Source organism: Cibotium barometz, chromosome 44, assembly GCF_041138505.1.
Source record: "Cibotium barometz isolate CiBa-2024 chromosome 44, ASM4113850v1, whole genome shotgun sequence".
Taxonomy (NCBI): domain Eukaryota; kingdom Viridiplantae; phylum Streptophyta; class Polypodiopsida; order Cyatheales; family Cibotiaceae; genus Cibotium; species Cibotium barometz.
Genome location: NC_141089.1, coordinates 15,244,737 through 15,265,816, shown reverse-complemented (window position 1 = coordinate 15,265,816; position 21,080 = coordinate 15,244,737). Strand labels below are relative to the sequence as shown.

The following is a 21,080-nucleotide window of genomic DNA, read 5'->3' as shown; positions in this document are numbered from 1 at the left end:
TGGGAGATCCAGGCACTGGAGAAGAAACTGTAAACAAAATCTTGCCCAAGTTTTGTATGCCCTCAACCCTAGGCGCCTCCTTCTGTCCATAAATCCATGCCCAAATAATAATATGTCTGGCCAAACTTTAAAGATGTCTGAACACATTGACTCATAAACGTTGTAAGTCACATAAATGATTAGAATCCCATGACATTTATGCTTTGTGATCATCTTTCATGCCTATCCATGTCAGTGAACGCTTCAAATTACTCCTCCTTTTCTGGAAAATCTGGTTCTGTTCTGTGTGTGGCCTTTTTCCAAAACACTGATCAAAGCTGGTGAAGGGACCAAATGGTGACATTAGCTATTTATGGCGTAGTTATCACTATATAAGTGAGAGCTTGGGTTATTGTGAGACATAGTTGTACGGATGCACCACTGAAGGTCTGGCTTGGACAAGGAGAGCAGACACGCTCATGCCACGGACATGGTGAGTATGTAGGTTATGAAAAGATGCAGGGGAGAAGAGAGCTTGAGCTCTTGCAAGCACACACACACTCACACAAACCCTAGAAGAGAACACACAGGCTTCGGTGGTATGGGACGCTGGAGTTAGACATGTGCTTATGGGATTATGCAGGAAGCCCTAGCCTTGGCTTGGGGGAGATTGGTGGATGCTGGTCGTGGTTTGGGATGTGAGCTAGCTTGCTACCTCATGATTTGGTTTAGGACTAACCTTGGTTTTCATCTGTCTTTAGGGCAGATTTTGGGAAGGACTTTATAGTTGGTCAAAGCAACCCTAACGTAGATGCTGAAGATCAAAGCGATTGCTCTACTGAAGTTGTACAAGGTTTTTTGTCTTTGAACACTCATCGACCAAGGTCTATAATCCATTTGTCTTAAAAAATCATAATACAATAAATAAAGGTACAAGAATCGTGTTTTAAGTTAAAGAATTGTATCTTAGCTTCTTTTGAGAAGGGGAATCAAATGTATTAGGATGATTTAAGAATCTAGGGTAAATTTTCAACGTTACCTGGATGATTGTGTTAGAGTGGATGAAAGGTGCTGACTGTTGTGTTGGACTGGCGAGTACCTGTTGAGGCTTGATTAGGCTGTGTACGTGGGGTTGTCGGGGAGCCTGGCGAGGAGCTTGGTGGCCAGCCTTAGGGCAGCCAAGGAAGGCTACCCTAGGTGGCTGGTGCATGGCAGCCAGGCCAGCCAGCCGGCCAGGTCAGCGCAGCAAGGCAGCCACCCAACCCTGGGCTGTGCAGCCAGTCTGCAGGCGGCTAAGGTGGCATCCAATCACACATCTGGATTCGCTTATTGTGGAGCTTGGACGTCCAAGATGATTGAACAATGGCCCTGGCACAGAAAGTAGTGGAGCTTGGACATCCAGGATGATTGAACATTGGCCCTATAGTCTATATGGTAGTACAAACAACATAGAAGGGTGCATGCAAGCTCACCACCCAACTGTAGCTCATGTCCGCAACCACCCCCAAGCCAGGGGCTAAGGCTCTACTAGTTAACCCTGGTGTCCGATACCACCAGAGCTCCTAAGGGACTCTCGGCAAGACTGCCTATGATCCACCATGTCCATGGGCAGGAGTATTTCTCCAGGCACAGACCAATAACGGTCAATAGCGATAATAACCTGTGGCCTCACATATATAGTGATAACTGCTACCATAAATAACCATCCAGTCATAAATAGTCAGTTCACATGGATTTATTAATAATTAACCCTAGCCACTCGTATCCGCCTGCTCTTCCCCTAATATCAGGGTTTTCCCTAACTTTTCCAGATTAATCCCTAATCCCAAGCATTAGTATTAGTACGTAACAAGGAGTGCATGTGGTAACTGGAAGTTTTTCTTTAGGGAAAGTGCAAATGTCTTTCATATCGATAATGGATTTATAGGTATCTCATATTTCATATAGGTTTTGTCACCAGCCTGGACATTTCCCAGTATGAAAGAAGTCTGGTGGACTCCAGGATGTCCAAATATTTGGAAAGTACAAGCTTTGGGAATGGGGGATTATCCTAGAATACAAAGGACCACACTCCTAAAATTTAGGAGAGTTGCTATTTTTGGCCCGACTCCGATGGAAATTCTGTTCGCGTCATTACATCTGGAATTGAGCAGATACCAAGAGTTGGCAAAGTGCCTATGATAGAATGTCTACTAGTTGGGATATTTTAGAGAGAACGTTTATGGAAGGACCCATCTCTTAGATTGGGACATGTGGCAAGAAAGTGGACCAAGAGTAAGACAAGTGGCCTGACACTTGTTAGAAAGTGGATCAAAGTGAGACAAGTGGCCTCACACTTGTCACTCCAGCTATTATGTGGCTCTCCACTTGTCATTGTAGTCTTCTCTTGCCATTTTAGCTCATGTGGGAGGCCCAAATCTATAAATTGGAGCCCTCTCTCTTCATTAAAAGAGGCTCTTTTGCTGCACACTAGCCTCTACCATCATTACAGGCTGTCCTAATGATGGCTACTCTCTTTCTCTCTCTCTTGAAGGTTGCCCATGAAGAATACCGACTGTTGGGGATTGTTTTGGAGGCTTCCATCGCGAAGAAATACTGAAGGCAAGGGTATTTAATCATTTATTATGATTTCTAGCCATTGTACTTGTTGTACCAGTCCTTGTACCGGCTGTACCAGCTTTTGTACTTATTATACCAGCCACTGTACCTGCTGTACTAGTCACTGTACATGTTGTACCAGCATTTGTACTTGCTGTATCAGCCATTGTACCGATTGTACCAGCCACTGTATCGGCTGTACGAGCCATTGTACTTGCTGTACCGGCTGAATGGGGAGCTGTACTTGCTGTACAAGCTCTATTGCATGAAGACCCGTGGTTTTTGGGGAAGAATCAGTACCCACACGGAGGTATATGGATTATATTGTTGGCTCGGCATTTCTACAGCCTATGTTCCGGCTTAGTTGCCTTGTGTTGGACTGTGTTATGGCATTTGTATATGGATAATCCAGCATCTCCCGTGGGGAGAGTAAGGCCCTCAAAGCTTGTACATGATATTATTCTCCTTGGGTAATAAAATACTCCAAGGGGGGGGGTTGGCCCATTCCGGCCTCTATGCGGTGTCACACGTGCAAGATCCATTTTCAGCATTTGTGGATGTTTTGTCCATCTTTTATGTTTTATGCAAAGTGATGATGGATATGTGTTAAGGCTGTGGCCATGTTTAAATGTTTTAATATGCATTGATGATATCAACAAGTGTGTCAAAGGCCCTAGTCCCCTGGGCACTCACCGTCGCAAGTTTCATTGGTATCAGAGCATAGGCTTTCTTGGAAGCGGAGCCTTCCTTCTATCAATAAGGAAGAGAAAAGATCTGAAGTGGGGCATTGTTGCTATTAAGCATGGCCAGCCACTTCATAGCTTATGAAGCAAGAGCACGAGCAGTAGACAGCTTGTTGGTCTAAGGATTTATGAATTCACAGAATTTTATCTTGGAAGTGTGGAGTTGGCTTTATGTGCACACGTTTAGCACTCTTTTCATATGGATATTGTGGATTGTATTATCAAGCTTACAGGCAAGCTATATGGAGATATATCTCGGGATATCTTAAGGATAAGGTGAGGAGATATTTCTTTTGGCTTCATGACCAACCTGGCAAAGAAAAGCTAAGTATACTTTGAGTTTGCAAAGTTAGTGCTTTTGCTATGAAGTGTTTTTGATGTTCACTAACCCTTGTATAGCCATGCAAGGAGAAAGGTGGTGTTGTTTTGCCTTGAAATGGTTTCAGGGAAACATTGTTTATGGCTCCCTTTATTGGGATGGATTATATCTATGGAGATTTCTTTTTGGGACGAGATTTATATAGATATTGGGCTTCACAAGCAATTTCTATGGATGAATCTGTCCGAGTTTATAGAGAAGAAATCTTTGGATATCTCATGGATATGATGCTTTTATGGATAAAGTCCACCTCTACTCGAAGGGATTTGGATCTATTCTCTGCTTTATGAATTATTCTTTATGGCTTCCTTTATTTGGGATGCATTGGACTTATGGAACTCATGGTTCACATACCTTGTGTAGTGTTCTCTTTTCCTACGTGCTCTCTTGAAGATTGTTTCTACCATGTGTGGGTGGAATAATAGAGAGTAGATGGAAGGGAACATGGACACTTCAGAGGGTAGTGTCGAGCACAACATACCGTGTGTAGTGTTCTCTTGTCTTACGTGCTCTCTTGAAGATTGTTTCTACCATGTGTGGGTGGAACAATAGAGAGCAGATGGAAGGGAACATGGGCACTTCAGAGGGTAGTGTCGAGCACAACATGCCGTGTGTCGTGTTCTCTTATCCTACGTGCTCTCTTGAAGATTGTTTCTACCATGTGTGGGTGGAACAATAGAGAGCAGATGGAAGGGAACATGGACACTTGAGAGGGTAGTGTGAGTTGGTGGCCGAAATGCCTATAAACTATCTCCCGTAGGGAGAGTAAGGCCCTCAAAGCTTGTACATGATATTATTCTCCTTGGGTAATAAAATACTCCAAGGGGGGGGGGGTCGGCCCATTCCGGCCTCTATGCGGTGTCACACGTGCAAGATCCATTTTCAGCATTTGTGGATGTTTTGTCCATCTTTTATGTTTTATGTGAAGTGATGATGGATATGTGTTAAGGCTGTGGCCATGTTTAAATGTTTTAATATACATTGATGGTATCAACAAGTGTGTCAAAGGCCCTAGTCCCCCGGGCACTCACCGCCGCGAGTTACATTCACAGGTTCTTGTCCTTCACATTCTGCAGTCCAACGTCTTCGAAATTTAATATCAACCTTGCACAGGATGAGGTAAAAATATGTGTGTGGACTTGAGGATAAACCATACACATTTATATTGTTTGTGTTATCTTGATGATGAGGTGGTGGTCAAACTACACAGTTGCACACATATCCTGTCACATAGACTTAGTACCTTGTTTTATATCACTTATTGCATTGACTTGTATTCTTTTGGCCGTTTTGGTAACTAGATCTTTTATGCTTTTAGGCACCTGCAACACCTCCTTTATGTCGCAACGAAAAGGTCCATAGCCAGCCTAGTACCTCAAACCTCTTCTTGATTTTAGTGCATCTGTCGATTTACACACTTTTTTCTTGTATAGGTTTCTTTTGCACGCTATATGGCTGAGCAAGGCTTTGATACATGGATTTTGGAGGTCAGAGGAGCAGGTTTGAGTAAGATAGAGGCTCAGCCTCCATCCAGTCAGATTGCAAAAGCTAACAATGGGGCAATAAATGACAATGAGGAAAGCCTAATCAAGGAGTCGGTGAAGTCTCAAAGTGATGTTAACAAAATGGTGGACCAGACGGATGGGTCACCTTGGAGTGATTCAAAGGTAGCAACTAGCCTTTCCAATGTCTTCACTCAAATTACTGAGAAATCAAAGAGTTTTCTGGATCAAGGACAATCATTTCTCATGTCAGCTTCTTTGCTAGACAAAATCTCCAGCCTTTTAGAAGATTTCCAGTTATCGGAACGTTACGATGAGTTTCGAGAGAGGCTCATCCATGTTTTGAATGAACGACAAAATTCAGCCGTCACGAAACAGATCGTAGCTTTAAGCAATAGGCTCCTTAAGCTATTAGAAGATGGCCAACGGGCAGTTTCCCCTCCGCTATCAGATCTGCAGGACCGGCTCATCAGTGCCCAACAGATTGCTGACCTGCAGGAGCGGCTGATTGCAACCATTGATGACTTTCAGAAGCTACTGGATCTTGTTGTAACATATGATTGGGATTTTGATCATTACCTTGAAGAGGATGTCCCAGCAGCGGTAATGTTTTTGCTTTTTGCTTGAAACTTCCACAAAGTTTGGGGAATGTATGCTCAAGTATATGTTGTCAGCTCGTGTGACGTGTCTGCACCAGACTTGTTCCATTATATACTCACTTTCCATAAAGTTCTGCATTATGACGTTGTAGATGGACTACATTCGTGACCATAGCAAGTCTAAAGATGGAAAAGTACATGCAGTTGGACACTCGATGGGTGGGATACTACTTTATGCTTTGATAGCATCACAAAGTAAGGTTCTTTTGCAGTCACCCACTTGCCCTTAAAAGAATAGCTTGTTTGACGTCTGTGTAATCTAGCTGGTTGATCGGCTTCTGTAGCAATCTACATATGCTCTTTTTCAAATGTGAAGTTAGAGTAGATTATATGATTATATAATAATTCTATGAACATTCAAAGAGGAGGAAGAAAGCCTATGTGTATAAACAAGTGGCAAAAGACAGCTAATTTTTGATCCAGCATTTTGCAGAGCAGAACTGTGGCCTGGCCTCAGCAGTGACCTTGGCATCTTCATTGGATTATACAGTCTCTAACTCCTCACTGAAGTTGTTGCTCCCACTGGTAACTTGTAAAATTTAATGCCAAATTCAATAAAATGGGCCAAGAATTTCCAATGTAAACCCTGTGGTGAAGCATCTCTGCAGAAAGGCCTTGTTCGTTTTTGTACAGGCTGATCCAGCACAAGTCCTCAATGTCCCTGCTGTTCCTCTAGGAGCTCTTATGGCAGCAATCCATCCACTAGTTATCAATCCACCATACATAATGGCCTGGCTCAGTCCTCAAGTATCAGCACAAGACATGATGGATCCCGAACTGTTGAAGAAGCTGGTCTTGAACAACTTCTGTGAGTTACTAGTACTAGATTGGTCCGGACATGGTCTTGTGTAAGGCATGGCATGGTTTCGATAGCCGTCACCTGTCATTTAGTAGGGAAAATTCTGATTGCTTACGTAGAGCATTTTATGGCAACTATGAGATGGCATATATTTCTTGGACATGAGGTGGAAGAGGTTTTGAATTGTTAACAGTTAGGTTCTTGCATTGTAATCTCTCCTTTTTGCTCAGGCACGATCCCGGCAAAGCTCTTACTGCAACTAATAACTGTATTCCAACCTGGTGGGTTGTGCAATAGAACTGGAACTGTCTTTCATAAAGATCATCTTCACATGTCAACAACACCTGTACTTGCCATTGCCGGTGATGAGGACTTAGTCTGTCCTCCTGCAGCAGTTTTAGGTAAATATCTGTTTTCTCCTAAACAATGTTTTATGCATTAGATTGAATTTTAAAAAATCATGTGGTGAGATTTGTCCTGATAACATGGTGGGAAATAGCTTGCTACTTTCTAAGACAATCATAACACAATTTCATGGCATGACACCCTTGTATGACTTAGTCACCCTGGCGGGTAGGGTTTCTGGCTATATTAATGTCTTATTAATATATATTTGCCAAATGCCACATCTTCAATAACTCTATGCAGTTCCTGGCTGCAAGAAGAAAGAGAAAGAAAGAAAGGAATAAAGTTCTATCACCAGAGGTTCTAATATCTATGAGACCCAAAATGTTAACATTAAGTTTCTAAAACATGGAAAAACATTAAAAACCAACTAGAATAGATACCAAGGTTGTTAGAGGCGTTGGTACGAGGCGGGTATGGTACGCGCCTCGAAAGAGACTTCTTTTTTAGAGACGTTAGAGGCGTGTTGTTAGAGGCGTCTGTTTTATAATATATATATATATATATATATATATATATATATATATATATATATATATATATATATATATATATATATATAGTGATAGATAGATAATATATATAGTGAAAGTTGAGAGAGAGAGAGAGAGAGAGAGAGAGAGAGAGAGAGACTAGAGTGTGTATGTATGAGCCTTGAGGGAGGGAGAGAGAGTGTGTGTGTGAAAGAAAGAAAGCTGTATTAAACGTCTGCAAAAGACCAAAATGACCTATGAGACCAAAATAGTCCATCATCATCATCTGGATACATCATCAAGTGACAAGATTCAAGGGTACAAAGTAAAATTAAATGAACCGGTAGAGTATAGCGAGAGCTCCAAAATTGGGTATAAAAAACATCATTATCCTAGTGTGTTTGAAGTTTGAAGTTTGAACTTTGGGTCTTGAGAAAGGCTTAAGGGAGGGAGGGAGAGAATGAGGGAGAGAGAGAGTGTGTGTGAGAGGGGCTGCCTTGGGCCATGAGACAAATGGGTATCCATGTAGCTCGGTCTAAGTATAAAGCCATCCTCAGTGGTGCGGAGAAGATGGTCTCTATAGAAAGCCATCTTCGTCCCTGACTCCTGTGAGGGCTCTAGCCATGTCCTCCTAGTGTGCAGTTGAATGAGGTCCTGTCTGATGACTCTACTAATCTCAGAATGTGTCAAGGTGAGAGAGGGTGCCTCTAGAGAGTACTGGAAGGGTGGAAGTTTGTCTAAGCTGAACCTGTGGAGCTCAAACCAGGATGCTATCTGCGCACACCAACATGAAGTGTCTCCCTCCATGGCTAGCTGATGAGAGGACTCTAAAGCAAGTCGTGCATACCGGTGTCGGGGAAGCTCCCAGGTGCTATGAATGAAGGACACTGATCTGGCAACAGCCTTGACTACGATCGGTGGTGCTCCCATCTCGGCTCGGATAATCTCATGGGGTACCGAGGCCTTAGCCCGAATCATCCTGGAGATCATGGACACAAGTGGTCTCTCCATCGATCTCCATCCATCGTATGTGCGTCCCGATCGACTGTGACGATCTAGGCTAGGCCCCCAGATCTGTACTCCATATAGCATAGCCGATGTGACCAGCGTGTCAAAAAGCCACAGCTTAGTGCGTGGCTCCTGAAACTGTACCTGTGAGCACATCCTCTCTAGACCTCCTAGTGCTGCATATCCTCTAGTCAATCTGGCCTCTGCTGCCCCCCTCATGGAAAATGTGGGCCCAATGAACACCACTCCAAGATATGTGTATGAGTCAACATACTCCACTGTCTCCTGCCCATATGTGAAAATAGGCGCTGATCTCCAGACCCACTGAGCTGTAGTGTTAAACACCATAACCTTGGTCTTACCAAGGTTAACTGAGAGCCCACTGTCTTGTGCATAAGCATGTAAACTATCCAAGTGCCTCTACATACCCTCTGGTGAGTCTGCTGTAAGCACAATATCATCAGCATATAAGAGCAGAGGTATCCAAGTGCCAGCCAACTGGGCTCCTCTGTCCCCTTGTGTCCCAATATAATCAGAGATCTCATCAATGTATAGTCCAAATAGAGTCGGAGAGAGCGGGTAGCCCTGTTTCAACCCTATAGTGGAGTGTACTGGCTGGTAGAGGCTAGTGTGTGCAGCAAGAGAGCCTCTCATTGATGAAGAGAGAGGGCTCCAATTTATAGATTTGGGCCTCCCATGAGCTAAAATGGCAAGAGAAGGCTACAATGACAAGTGGAGAGCCACACAATAGCTAAAGTGACAAGTGGCCTCCAATGACAAGTGGAGAGCCACACAATAGCTAAAGTGACGAGTGTGAGGCCACTTGTCTCACTTTGATCCACTTTCTGACAAGTGTGAGGCCACTTGTCTCACTTTGGTCCACTTTCTTGCCACATGTCCCAATCTAAGAGATCGGTCCTTCCAAAAATATCCAAACTGGTAGACATTCTGTCATAGGCACTTTGGCAACAGAATTTCCATTGGAGTCAGGCCAAAAATAGTAACCCTCCTATATTTTAGGAGTTTGATCCTTTGTATTCCAGGATAATTTTCCATTCCCAAAGCTTGTACTTTCCAAATATTTACACATCTTGGAGTCCACCAGACCCCTTTTATACTGGGAAATGTCTAGGCTGGTGACATCCTCCCCAGCTTCTTAAAAGTTGTCTGCAACTTTAAGCTTCAAGCCATATATCCAAGATATAATCATGTCCCATCAAGTGGGCGAGACGAGACAGTCTCAAAAATCCAATATAACTGAAGAATCCATGTCCCAAATAAATAGGCAAGAATTCCATGGAAGATATGCTAGACACAGGCACAAGAACCAATTGTGTCTCAATCACCAATATCAATGAGATAATCATATGCCAATGAAAATCACCAACCAGGTGCTAAGACACTTAAATAAGTGCCATGCACAAGAAACTAGTGCCTCGCACAAAAACATGTGCTATGCACACAAACTGGTGCCATTCTAGATCACAAACCATGGTGATAGCAAAGCTGGTTCTCCATAGTTAATATCATAGGTATATCCTGTTTCTCCTAGTTTACAAGCATTTCGGCCAAATGAGAAACCATAGATATAGTCCATAAGATCCATGTCACTGTAAAATCTAGTAACAAATAAGCTCAAGGCACACAAACATATGCCAATCCACATGACCCTTGGCATACATGTAGGACAAGAGAACACTACACAGGGTATGTGAACCATGAGTTTCATAAGTCCAATGCATCCCAAATAAAGAGAGCCATAAACAATGTTTCCCTAAAACCATCTCAAGGCAAACAACACCACCTTTCTCCTTGCATGGCTATACAGCGGTTAGTGAACATAAAAAACACTTCATAGTGAATAGCAAAAGCACCAACTTTGCAAACTCAAAGTATACTTAGCTTTTCTTTGCCAGGTTGGTCATGGAGCCAAAATAAATATCTCCTCACCATATCCTTAAGATATCCCGAGATATATCTCCATATAGCTTGCCTGTAAGCTTGATAATATAATCCACAATATCCATATGGAAAGAGAGTGCTAAACGTGTGCACATAAAGCCAACTCCGAACTTCCAAGATAAATTTTGTGAATTCATAAATCCTTAGATCAAGCTGTCTATTGCTCATGCTCTTGCTTCATAGGCTATGAAGTAGCTGGCCATGCTTAATAGCAACGATGGTAAGTGTGGTCCCCACTTGAGATCTTTTCTCTTCCTCTTTGATAGAAGGAAGCCTCCGCTTTCAAGGAAGCCTATGCTTTGATACCAATGAAACTCGCGAGTGCCCGGGGGACTAGGGCCTTTGACACACTTGTTGATACCATCAATGCATATTAAAACATTTAAACATGGCCACAGCCTTAACACATATCCATCATCACTTTGCATAAAACATAAAAGCTGGACAAAACATCCACAAATGCTGAAAATGGAACTTGCACATGTGACACCACATAGAGGCCGGAATGGGCGACCCCCCCCCTTGGAGTATTTTATTACCCAAGGAGAATAATATCATGTACAAGCTTTGAGGGCCTTAGTCCTCCCGAGAGGAGATGCTAGATTATCCATATACAAATGACACAACATAGCCCAACATGAGGCAACCAAGCCGGAACACAGGCTGTAGAAATGCCGAGCCAACAACATAATCCATATACCTTCATGTGGGTACTGATTCTTCCCCAAAAACCACGGGTCTTCATGCAATAGAGTTGGTACAACAAGTACAATCCTCCATTCAGCCGGCACAACAAGTACAATGGTTGGTACAGCTGGTATAGTGGCTGGTACAGCAAGTACAATGGCTGATACAACAGGTACAACAAGTACAAGTGTTGGTACAACAGGTACAAGGACTGGTACAATAGGTACAGTGGGTACAAGGGCTGGTACAATAGGTACAGTGGCTGGTACAGCAAGTACAAGGACTGGAACAACCAGAACAGTGGTTGGTATAGCAGGTACAACAAGTACAAGGGCTGGTACAACAAGTGCAATGGCTAGAAATCATAATAAATGATTAAATACCCTTGCCTTCAGTATTTCTTTGCGATGGAAGCCTCCAAAACAGTCCCCAACAGTCGGTATTCTTCATGGGCAGCCTTCAAGAAAGAGAGAAAGAGAGTAGCCATCATTAGGACAGCCTGTAACGGTGGTAGAGGCTAGTGTGCTGAAACCGGCCTCTGATAGAAAACCAGAGTGCGGTAGGAGCAATCACCCGTCCACTTGTAGTCTAGATGATAAACAAAACACAGATTGGGACTAGAGTGCCCAAATCTGAAAACACAGCGACACCTGTTGGCCCCAAAGCTTGGCGCCCCTTGCGGTATTTCTTTATTCAATTAAAATAATATGTATGGCTGAGTACAACACAAAAACCAGCCAAGAGTTTACACCTGTAAGTCCAATCTGACTGCCCACAAATCCTTCTCAGCACAGAGGATCTATGCACACAGATCTGTGTCCTCAAGCAACACACTGTGCCTCCCTCTGATCAGCCAAGTTCACAAAGCAGGCCAGCCATGGGCATACATCTGGCATAACTCAAGAGCATGATACATCTTCTCAGCTCAAACATACATATGCTGTTCAATCCCTGTCTTAATCCCTTGTCAATCTGCCATACTCCTCCTCTCACAAGGAGCCAGATAACACATACCTGTAGCAGACATCAAGCAATAGAAAGAGAGATAGATGAACAGAGTCAAGGCTTACCAAGTTCAGCTCGTGAAACAACACTGGAGGAAGCAACAGCACTAATCTGTGCCTGCAGGCACTTGAATCCACAACCCTGCTTCACACGTGTGCTTGCACTTGCCTGTATCTTCCTCCTGATGCTCACTCCTATGCTGTCCTTGTAAAATACAGATCTGAAAATCAGCACAGTACCCGTCTGTACCGTCTCGGGATACGCGCCAGGCGTTGTACTAGCATAAACAGCCTGCTGTCCACTTCTGTACCTGCCTGAATTTGAGAAAACAGGCCTGTCCAGCACCTGTCCAGCACCTGTTAACACCTCTGCAGCAACTGTACCTTCTGTACCTTGCTGCCCGTACACTGTACGGCAGCTGTACAAGGTGTACTTGCTGAAAAACAGTCTGTACAGCCTGTACAGGGCTTCTGCGCAGCCAAACCAGCAGCAGTTCTGTGCGCCGCCAGCAACAGAGGAGAAAGAGAAAGAGAGTGTGTGCCCAGTTCTGGCCGTACAGTGTTGTACGGCCGATTCTACTCAGAAAAACAGCTACAGCCACAGCAAAACAGCCGCCTTCTCCTTTCTCTTGAGCTTTTCCACGCTAGTACACAAGCGCATGAGGGCTTCTCCACTTTTGCTACACGACTCCCCAAAAAGGGAAGAGAGAGAGAGAAGAGAGAGAAAACTCCTTCTCAATTTAATCCCTAGGGCCCCAACTTAATAAGTTCCTAGGGCCACTAAGGCCTAGGGGCAAACTTCAATAAACATTAAAACTTAATGTTTTTAGTTCCCCCCTTCACACCTAGGGTTGTCCACACATCTTAAACACTGTCCGGGCACCCCCCATGTGAATCATAAAATATTCTGACCCTGCAACCACCATGCCCACACTTGTCCTGCTCCATTTTCACAGGGCCATGACATACCCCCCTCTTGAAAGATGGCAAGCGTCCTCGATTGCTTTCTGGTGATGCATCAAAAAAATCCAAAGTGAAATATACAATATGGCAAGATCAGCGTCCCAATCTCTCTGAGCCATACACATGTATCAACATTCACTGCAAACCAATGGCATAGTAATAGTCCAAGTTGTATACCACTGTGAACCATACATATCCACAAAAATCGCCATGTGACTAGTACACATATATCATAGAAGTCCCATAAACAGATGTACTGTCAGCCTCAGTACCTTCGGATGAGATAAAATCTGCACCAAGCGACCTCTAGATGTCATCTGAGCCTGTCTGAATCAAGGGAGTGGAGGTGCTACCCCCCTCTTGAGCATCAGGTAATGCTCCAGACCCATGCTCTGCTGAACCTGAATGAGCCACAATAAGAGTCGGCTCTAACTCAAAGGCATCGAGATAAAGCTGCAAAACCTGAGGTGAATCTGTTAAGTCACCTTCCTCCATCCACTTCGCATCCATCGGTGAATAGTTCTTGAACTTCACAAGATAGCGACGGGAAACATTACCTCGTACCTTCCTTTCTTTATGTGCCAGTATCTGCTCTGGAATCAGAACCTCATCAAGTTCCTCAACTTCCGGCTGAGCCTCATCTGATACATCCTCAGGCACATCCCCACGGAAAGGTCTAAGAAGACTCACGTGAAAAGCATTGTGAATCCTCCAGTGATCTGGTAACTTCAAACGATAGGTTACCTCACCAATCTTTTCCAAAACTTGAAAAGGCCCATAATATCGCATGCTCAACTTAGGGAATAAGCGCTCTTTACCCTTCATCTTCTTGAGTCTAGCCTTTTCAAAGCGCAAAAGAACCCAATCACCCAATGCAAACTGTAAATCACGTCTGTGACGGTCTGCGGCTTTCTTTTGCTTCTGTTGAGTTTTCTGGAGGGCCAACTTAACTCTCCGATAAGCTTCATCCAAGCTCTCCACATACTGATCAGCCTCAAAGATCTTATCCTTTGTATGCAAAATGGGCGGTACCTTCTTCCCTCCTTCTACAATCTCAAAAGGCGCCTTGCCTGTCGAGCTATGTACAGTGTTGTTATATGCAAACTCCACTAGAGGAAGATACTTTTCCCATTGTTGCTTGTGCTCTGATACATAACACTTGAGAAGATCCAACACGGTAGAGTTAGCCTCTTCTGACTGACCATCTGTCTGTGGATGAAATGACGAGGAAAACTTGAGAGTTGTACCCATGTTGTCAAACAACCCTCTCCAAAACAAACTCGTCATCCGTGGATCACGGTCACTAATGATAGACGTAGGCAAGCCATGATACTTGAAGATGTTCGCCATGAACAACTTCACCATATGATCCACTTTAATTGTCTTCCTCACGGGAATGAAATGAGCCTGCTTACTGAACCTGCATATGATAGTCCAGATGCCATCATTTCCCGTTTGTGTCCGTGGAAGATCAAATACAAAATCCATGGCAATGCTCTCCCAAGGTCTATCCGGAATAGGTAAAGGCTGTAATAACCCTGGTGTCTTCTGACGGTCAAACTTTACCTTCTGACATACGATGCATTGCCTCACAAAGGCATCAACATCTCTTCTCAAGGTTGGCCAATAAAAGAAAGTCTCCACTGCTTTGACCGTGGCGTCAATACCTCGATGACCTGCATACGGTGGAGCATGACTTTCAATCATAACCTTGAGTCGCAATGGCCTGGTAACACACAGTCTGCCATGCATCAATAAAAACCCATCTATGAGAGTGTAATGCTCATGCCGCTGACCCTCAGACATCGGATCATACAACCTTTCAAAATCCTCATCATGGGCATACTGCTCTTTCATTTCATCAAGCTCATGATGATAAGCAAGTGAAACTGCAGAGACCTGTGGCTTGCGTGACAAAGCATCTGCCACTACATTGTTTTTGCCTTCCACATGTACAATCTGGAAGTGAAACATTGACAAAAAGTTTGCCCAACGCATATGCTTCTCTGAAAGCTTAGTCTGCGTGAGGAAATAACGCAAGGTCTGATGATCTGTCTGCACAGTGAAATCAGCCCCAAGCAAGTAGTGTTTCCATGTAGAAAGAGCGTGAATTACAGCCAACATCTCTTTCTCCTCTGTTGCTGGCGGCGCACAGAACTGCTGCTGGTTTGGCTGCGCAGAAGCCCTGTACAGGCTGTACAGACTGTTTTTCAGCAAGTACACCTTGTACAGCTGCCGTACAGTGTACGGGCAGCAAGGTACAGAAGGTACAGTTGCTGCAGAGGTGTTAACAGGTGCTGGACAGGTGCTGGACAGGCCTGTTTTCTCAAATTCAGGCAGGTACAGAAGTGGACAGCAGGCTGTTTATGCTAGTACAACGCCTGGCGCGTATCCCGAGACGGTACAGACGGGTACTGTGCTGATTTTCAGATCTGTATTTTACAAGGACAGCATAGGAGTGAGCATAAGGAGGAAGATACAGGCAAGTGCAAGCACACGTGTGAAGCAGGGTTGTGGATTCAAGTGCCTGCAGGCACAGATTAGTGCTGTTGCTTCCTCCAGTGTTGTTTCACGAGCTGAACTTGGTAAGCCTTGACTCTGTTCATCTATCTCTCTTTCTATTGCTTGATGTCTGCTACAGGTATGTGTTATCTGGCTCCTTGTGAGAGGAGGAGTATGGCAGATTGACAAGGGATTAAGACAGGGATTGAACAGCATATGTATGTTTGAGCTGAGAAGATGTATCATGCTCTTGAGTTATGCCAGATGTATGCCCATGGCTGGCCTGCTTTGTGAACTTGGCTGATCAGAGGGAGGCACAGTGTGTTGCTTGAGGACACAGATCTGTGTGCATAGATCCTCTGTGCTGAGAAGGATTTGTGGGCAGTCAGATTGGACTTACAGGTGTAAACTCTTGGCTGGTTTTTGTGTTGTACTCAGCCATACATATTATTTTAATTGAATAAAGAAATACCGCAAGGGGCGCCAAGCTTTGGGGCCAACAGGTGTCGCTGTGTTTTCAGATTTGGGCACTCTAGTCCCAATCTGTGTTTTGTTTATCATCTAGACTACAAGTGGACGGGTGATTGCTCCTACCGCACTCTGGTTTTCTATCAGAGGCCGGTTTCAAGGTTCCGTCCCCGGGACTTGAACCCGGGTCGCTCGGGTGAGAGCCGAGTATCTAGATGATAAACAAAACACAGATTGGGACTAGAGTGCCCAAATCTGAAAACACAGCGACACCTGTTGGCCCCAAAGCTTGGCGCCCCTTGCGGTATTTCTTTATTCAATTAAAATAATATGTATGGCTGAGTACAACACAAAAACCAGCCAAGAGTTTACACCTGTAAGTCCAATCTGACTGCCCACAAATCCTTCACAGCAGAGAGGATCTATGCACACAGATCTGTGTCCTCAAGCAACACACTGTGCCTCCCTCTGATCAGCCAAGTTCACAAAGCAGGCCAGCCATGGGCATACATCTGGCATAACTCAAGAGCATGATACATCTTCTCAGCTCAAACATACATATGCTGTTCAATCCCTGTCTTAATCCCTTGTCAATCTGCCATACTCCTCCTCTCACAAGGAGCCAGATAACACATACCTGTAGCAGACATCAAGCAATAGAAAGAGAGATAGATGAACAGAGTCAAGGCTTACCAAGTTCAGCTCGTGAAACAACACTGGAGGAAGCAACAGCACTAATCTGTGCCTGCAGGCACTTGAATCCACAACCCTGCTTCACACGTGTGCTTGCACTTGCCTGTATCTTCCTCCTGATGCTCACTCCTATGCTGTCCTTGTAAAATACAGATCTGAAAATCAGCACAGTACCCGTCTGTACCGTCTCGGGATACGCGCCAGGCGTTGTACTAGCATAAACAGCCTGCTGTCCACTTCTGTACCTGCCTGAATTTGAGAAAACAGGCCTGTCCAGCACCTGTCCAGCACCTGTTAACACCTCTGCAGCAACTGTACCTTCTGTACCTTGCTGCCCGTACACTGTACGGCAGCTGTACAAGGTGTACTTGCTGAAAAACAGTCTGTACAGCCTGTACAGGGCTTCTGCGCAGCCAAACCAGCAGCAGTTCTGTGCGCCGCCAGCAACAGAGGAGAAAGAGAAAGAGAGAGTGTGCCCAGTTCTGGCCGTACAGTGTTGTACGGCCGATTCTACTCAGAAAAACAGCTACAGCCACAGCAAAACAGCCGCCTTCTCCTTTCTCTTGAGCTTTTCCACGCTAGTACACAAGCGCATGAGGGCTTCTCCACTTTTGCTACACGACTCCCCAAAAAGGGAAGAGAGAGAGAGAAGAGAGAGAAAACTCCTTCTCAATTTAATCCCTAGGGCCCCAACTTAATAAGTTCCTAGGGCCACTAAGGCCTAGGGGCAAACTTCAATAAACATTAAAACTTAATGTTTTTAGTTCCCCCCTTCACACCTAGGGTTGTCCACACATCTTAAACACTGTCCGGGCACCCCCCATGTGAATCATAAAATATTCTGACCCTGCAACCACCATGCCCACACTTGTCCTGCTCCATTTTCACAGGGCCATGACATGTGCAGCAAGAGAGCCTCTCATTAATGAAGAGAGAGGGCTCCAATTTATAGATTTGGGCCTCCCATGAGCTAAAATGGCAAGAGAAGGCTACAATGACAAGTGGAGAGCCACACAATAGCTGAAGTGACAAGTGTGAGGCCACTTGTCTCACTTTGATCGACTTTCTGACAAGTGTGAGGCCACTTGTCTCACTTTGGTCCACTTTCTTGCCACATGTCCCAATCTAAGAGATCGGTCCTTCCATAAACGTTCTATAAAAATATCCCAATTGGTAGACATTTTGTCATAGGCACTTTGGCAACTCTTGGTATCTGCATAATTCCAGATGTAATGACGCGAATAGAATTTCCATTAGAGTCAGGCCAAAAATAGTAACCCTCCTAGATTCTAGGAGTTTGATCCTTTGTATTCTAGGATAATCCCCCATTCCCAAAGCTTGTACTTTCCAAATATTTAGACATCTTGGAGTCCACCAGACCCCTTTCATATTGGGAAATGTCCAGGCTGGTGACAAGAAGTGCATCTTCGGTGGGAGAGAGCAAGAGAAAGAAAGCTATATTAATGTCTTCAAAAGACCCAAAGGGTCTATGAGACAAAAATGATGTATACATAGTGTCCATGAAATCTCGTCATGGATGAAATAAGAAAAAGCAACAGGAAACAAAAACTCAAAACTGAAAGCTAAGATGTCAGACTATGAGATTATACAAGTTGAAACATCTAGATCCTACTATGTGAGGTATGGGGTACATAAAGTGATGGGATATGGGAGAGCTGAATAAAAACAGTCAATCAATAAGTGATGGGATGTGGGAGAGCTGAATAAAAACAGTCAATCAATCTTGTATGCCGGGCAAGGGCTCATCTAGGATGTCCATCATGGGTGATACAAGAAGGCTAGAGATGTTGATAGTCTGCTGTGAGGATGAGGCTGCTCGATGGCAGGCTGGGATCTCTTGAATCTGGGGCTAATGAGTTGGGGGTGGCTGGGGTCTGATAGGACGACGGCGTCTAGCTCTCTGGAGTGTGCATGCCCGATCTGATGTGACTCCCATGGGCTTGCTCTGTAACTTCTGGAGGACCCAGGGGTTCTACAAAACACTTGACCATTAATGCAATTAAACATTGAAATTGGCCTCAGCCTCAAACATATGCCGCCAGTTAATCCACAAAACTGTAAAAGAGAGATGTGCATAGTTGACACCGCATAGAGACTGGAGCAGAAAAACAGCATTGATCATAGTGTATGAGCAGCTAACATGGTAGAGGCTAGTTTGTAGCAAGAGAGCCTCCTCTAAATGAAGAGAGAGGGCTCCAAGTTATAGATTTGGGCCTCCTATGAGCTAGAATGGCCAGCAAAAGCTATAATGACAAATGTAGAGCGGATCAGCTATGAAGGCCCAAATCACAGATACGGGACCACATTGGAATGCCTTGGAAGAAGCCGCTATGCCCAAAATAGCCATCCAAAAACCTCATGGGGAGGGCTTAGGCAATGAGCCAAAACCACTTTAAAAAAAGGGGAAAGTAGGTCAAAAGGGCATTTTCATGTCCACGACTGCTGGTGGTCGAGCAGACTGACCAGAAGTAGGAGAAAAATGGCCTTATTTGTACATCGTCAGCCCTCAGCCCCCTCTTAAGAAAAATGCAGCCACCACTGACTTGTGAGCAGCCCAGACACCAGAAATTCTCACTTGGCAGTAGCCTGCCCCTTCACAACAAATGGATTCGGATGGGAAGTGATGGATGGAACCCATCATATGTGTGGGAACCAAAACTGATGCTCAGTCACTTATCAACTGTGTCCCTTCTGTGAACAAAGGTCTGCTTAACCCTAAGTGCTTTATTATACCCCATATATGTGGTCAAGCACATGCATATGAAGGATGATGCATGTGACAAAAAGTTGCGTGCTCCTCAATCTCAATCATATGCATGTGACAAAAAGTGGTGTGCTCCTCAATCTCAAATCATATGCATGCCACTTACTCTACATACTCCTATGTTCTGGCATGGATGCCACCCCTCTCCCACCCTCAATCTGGAGAGTGTGTTATGATATCTGACAAGTGAAATCGTGAGTGGATGTTACAAGGTGAATCTCCAGATGTCTTGGCATGAGGATCCCATCTGCCATCACTGAGAAAAATGGATTGAGTATAAGCTCATTGTAAGGAAGTGTCGTTGGCTGTATCCATGTCCTATGAATATATATATATATATGTGTGTGTGTGTGTGTGTGTGTTCAGTTCTAGCCTTGGTATTGCATGGGGCTGATGAGGGTACTGAGTTGTATGCATTTAATGGCATGTTAAGTTTTCTATGACCATCTTGCCATGCTTGCTTCTAGATACTGTCAAAGCTTTGCCAGAAGAGCTGGTTGAGTACAAACTGTTTGGAGGGCAGAACAATACGCACTATGGTCACTATGATCTTGTGTGTGGACGACTGGTATGTAGAGATCATCTCAAATCTTTTTGAAAACTAGGAGAGGAGGCCAAGAAAATATAGGAATGTTTTTCTCTTACATTGGGAGCTTCAATGTGCTTATTTCGATTTTAACAGCATTTCTATGTGCTACTGATTTTCAAACAGGTGAAACACGAGGTTTACCGTTGCGTTAAAGATTTCCTTGTGCATCATGATAATGTAAAGATGTCCAATCAGTAAGTTTTTTCCATATAGATGATCAACTAATCCAAGCAGCACAAGGAGCAAGTGCTGCATTTCATATATTGAGCTATCCTTGTTTGCTTCAGTAAGAGTTGCTATTTACCTTGCCACATGATGTGGTCTTTTCTATTCATTCATAATAATGTGTGCTTTGCAGGTGTGTTTGCTAAATTTGTATGGGCAACCTTTTTACTTAGGTTTAATTTTTACTGACAAGTGATTAAAAAAAGCTGTCAAATGTATTAGAATTATATAGGCATGTGTTAATCAGGATAATTAAATCAGTTTAGGATTTAATCTCTCCCAAAATGCTGGTACCTCACATGTCTTCATTCAAACAACAAGATGAAAAGCACCTTAAATCTTTGCTTGTGTTAGAATCCCAAGTCATATGGCCATTTTAAAACTGTCTCCAACCATTGTCATTTAGTGGATTACAAATCATGGTTATCAAAATTTTCCAACACAGAGAGGATAGCCTCCAAATGGTTAAAAATGGAAACGAGGACATATCCCGACACATCATCATTCATGTTAGAGGGTTGTACAATCACAATCTTGAGCAGGATCAAAATGATGAATGTGCAGGTTTACAATGTGGTAGAATTGGTCGAGGGGGGGTGGTGACAATTTATAAAAGGCTGTTAAAGCTTGATGTGCATGAAGTAAATCATGAAACAT

General features: G+C 44.0%; 1 protein-coding gene across 5 annotated transcripts in view; it reads left to right on the top strand.

Moving 5' to 3' along the window:
- Nucleotides 1–20,689, top strand: part of LOC147612989 (uncharacterized) — a 62,489-nt gene extending 41,800 nt beyond the window's left edge. The window contains exons 3-10 of one of the 5 annotated variants that reach the window (XM_086782286.1): nt 5,133–5,804; nt 5,953–6,055; nt 6,294–6,385; nt 6,494–6,668; nt 6,890–7,060; nt 20,077–20,177; nt 20,322–20,392; nt 20,557–20,689. In XM_086782286.1, the coding sequence (XP_086638412.1) occupies nt 5,133–5,804; nt 5,953–6,055; nt 6,294–6,385; nt 6,494–6,668; nt 6,890–7,060; nt 20,077–20,177; nt 20,322–20,392; nt 20,557–20,569 (1,398 nt within the window). In that variant the 3' untranslated portion in view covers nt 20,570–20,689. Of the gene's footprint in view, nt 1–5,132; nt 5,805–5,952; nt 6,061–6,283; nt 6,386–6,493; nt 6,669–6,889; nt 7,061–20,076; nt 20,178–20,321 lie in introns of those variants that run through there. The other 4 variants (XM_086782287.1, XM_086782284.1, XM_086782285.1 and 1 more) reach the window with 4 other exon arrangements.
- Nucleotides 20,690–21,080: the final 391 nt, after the last annotated feature.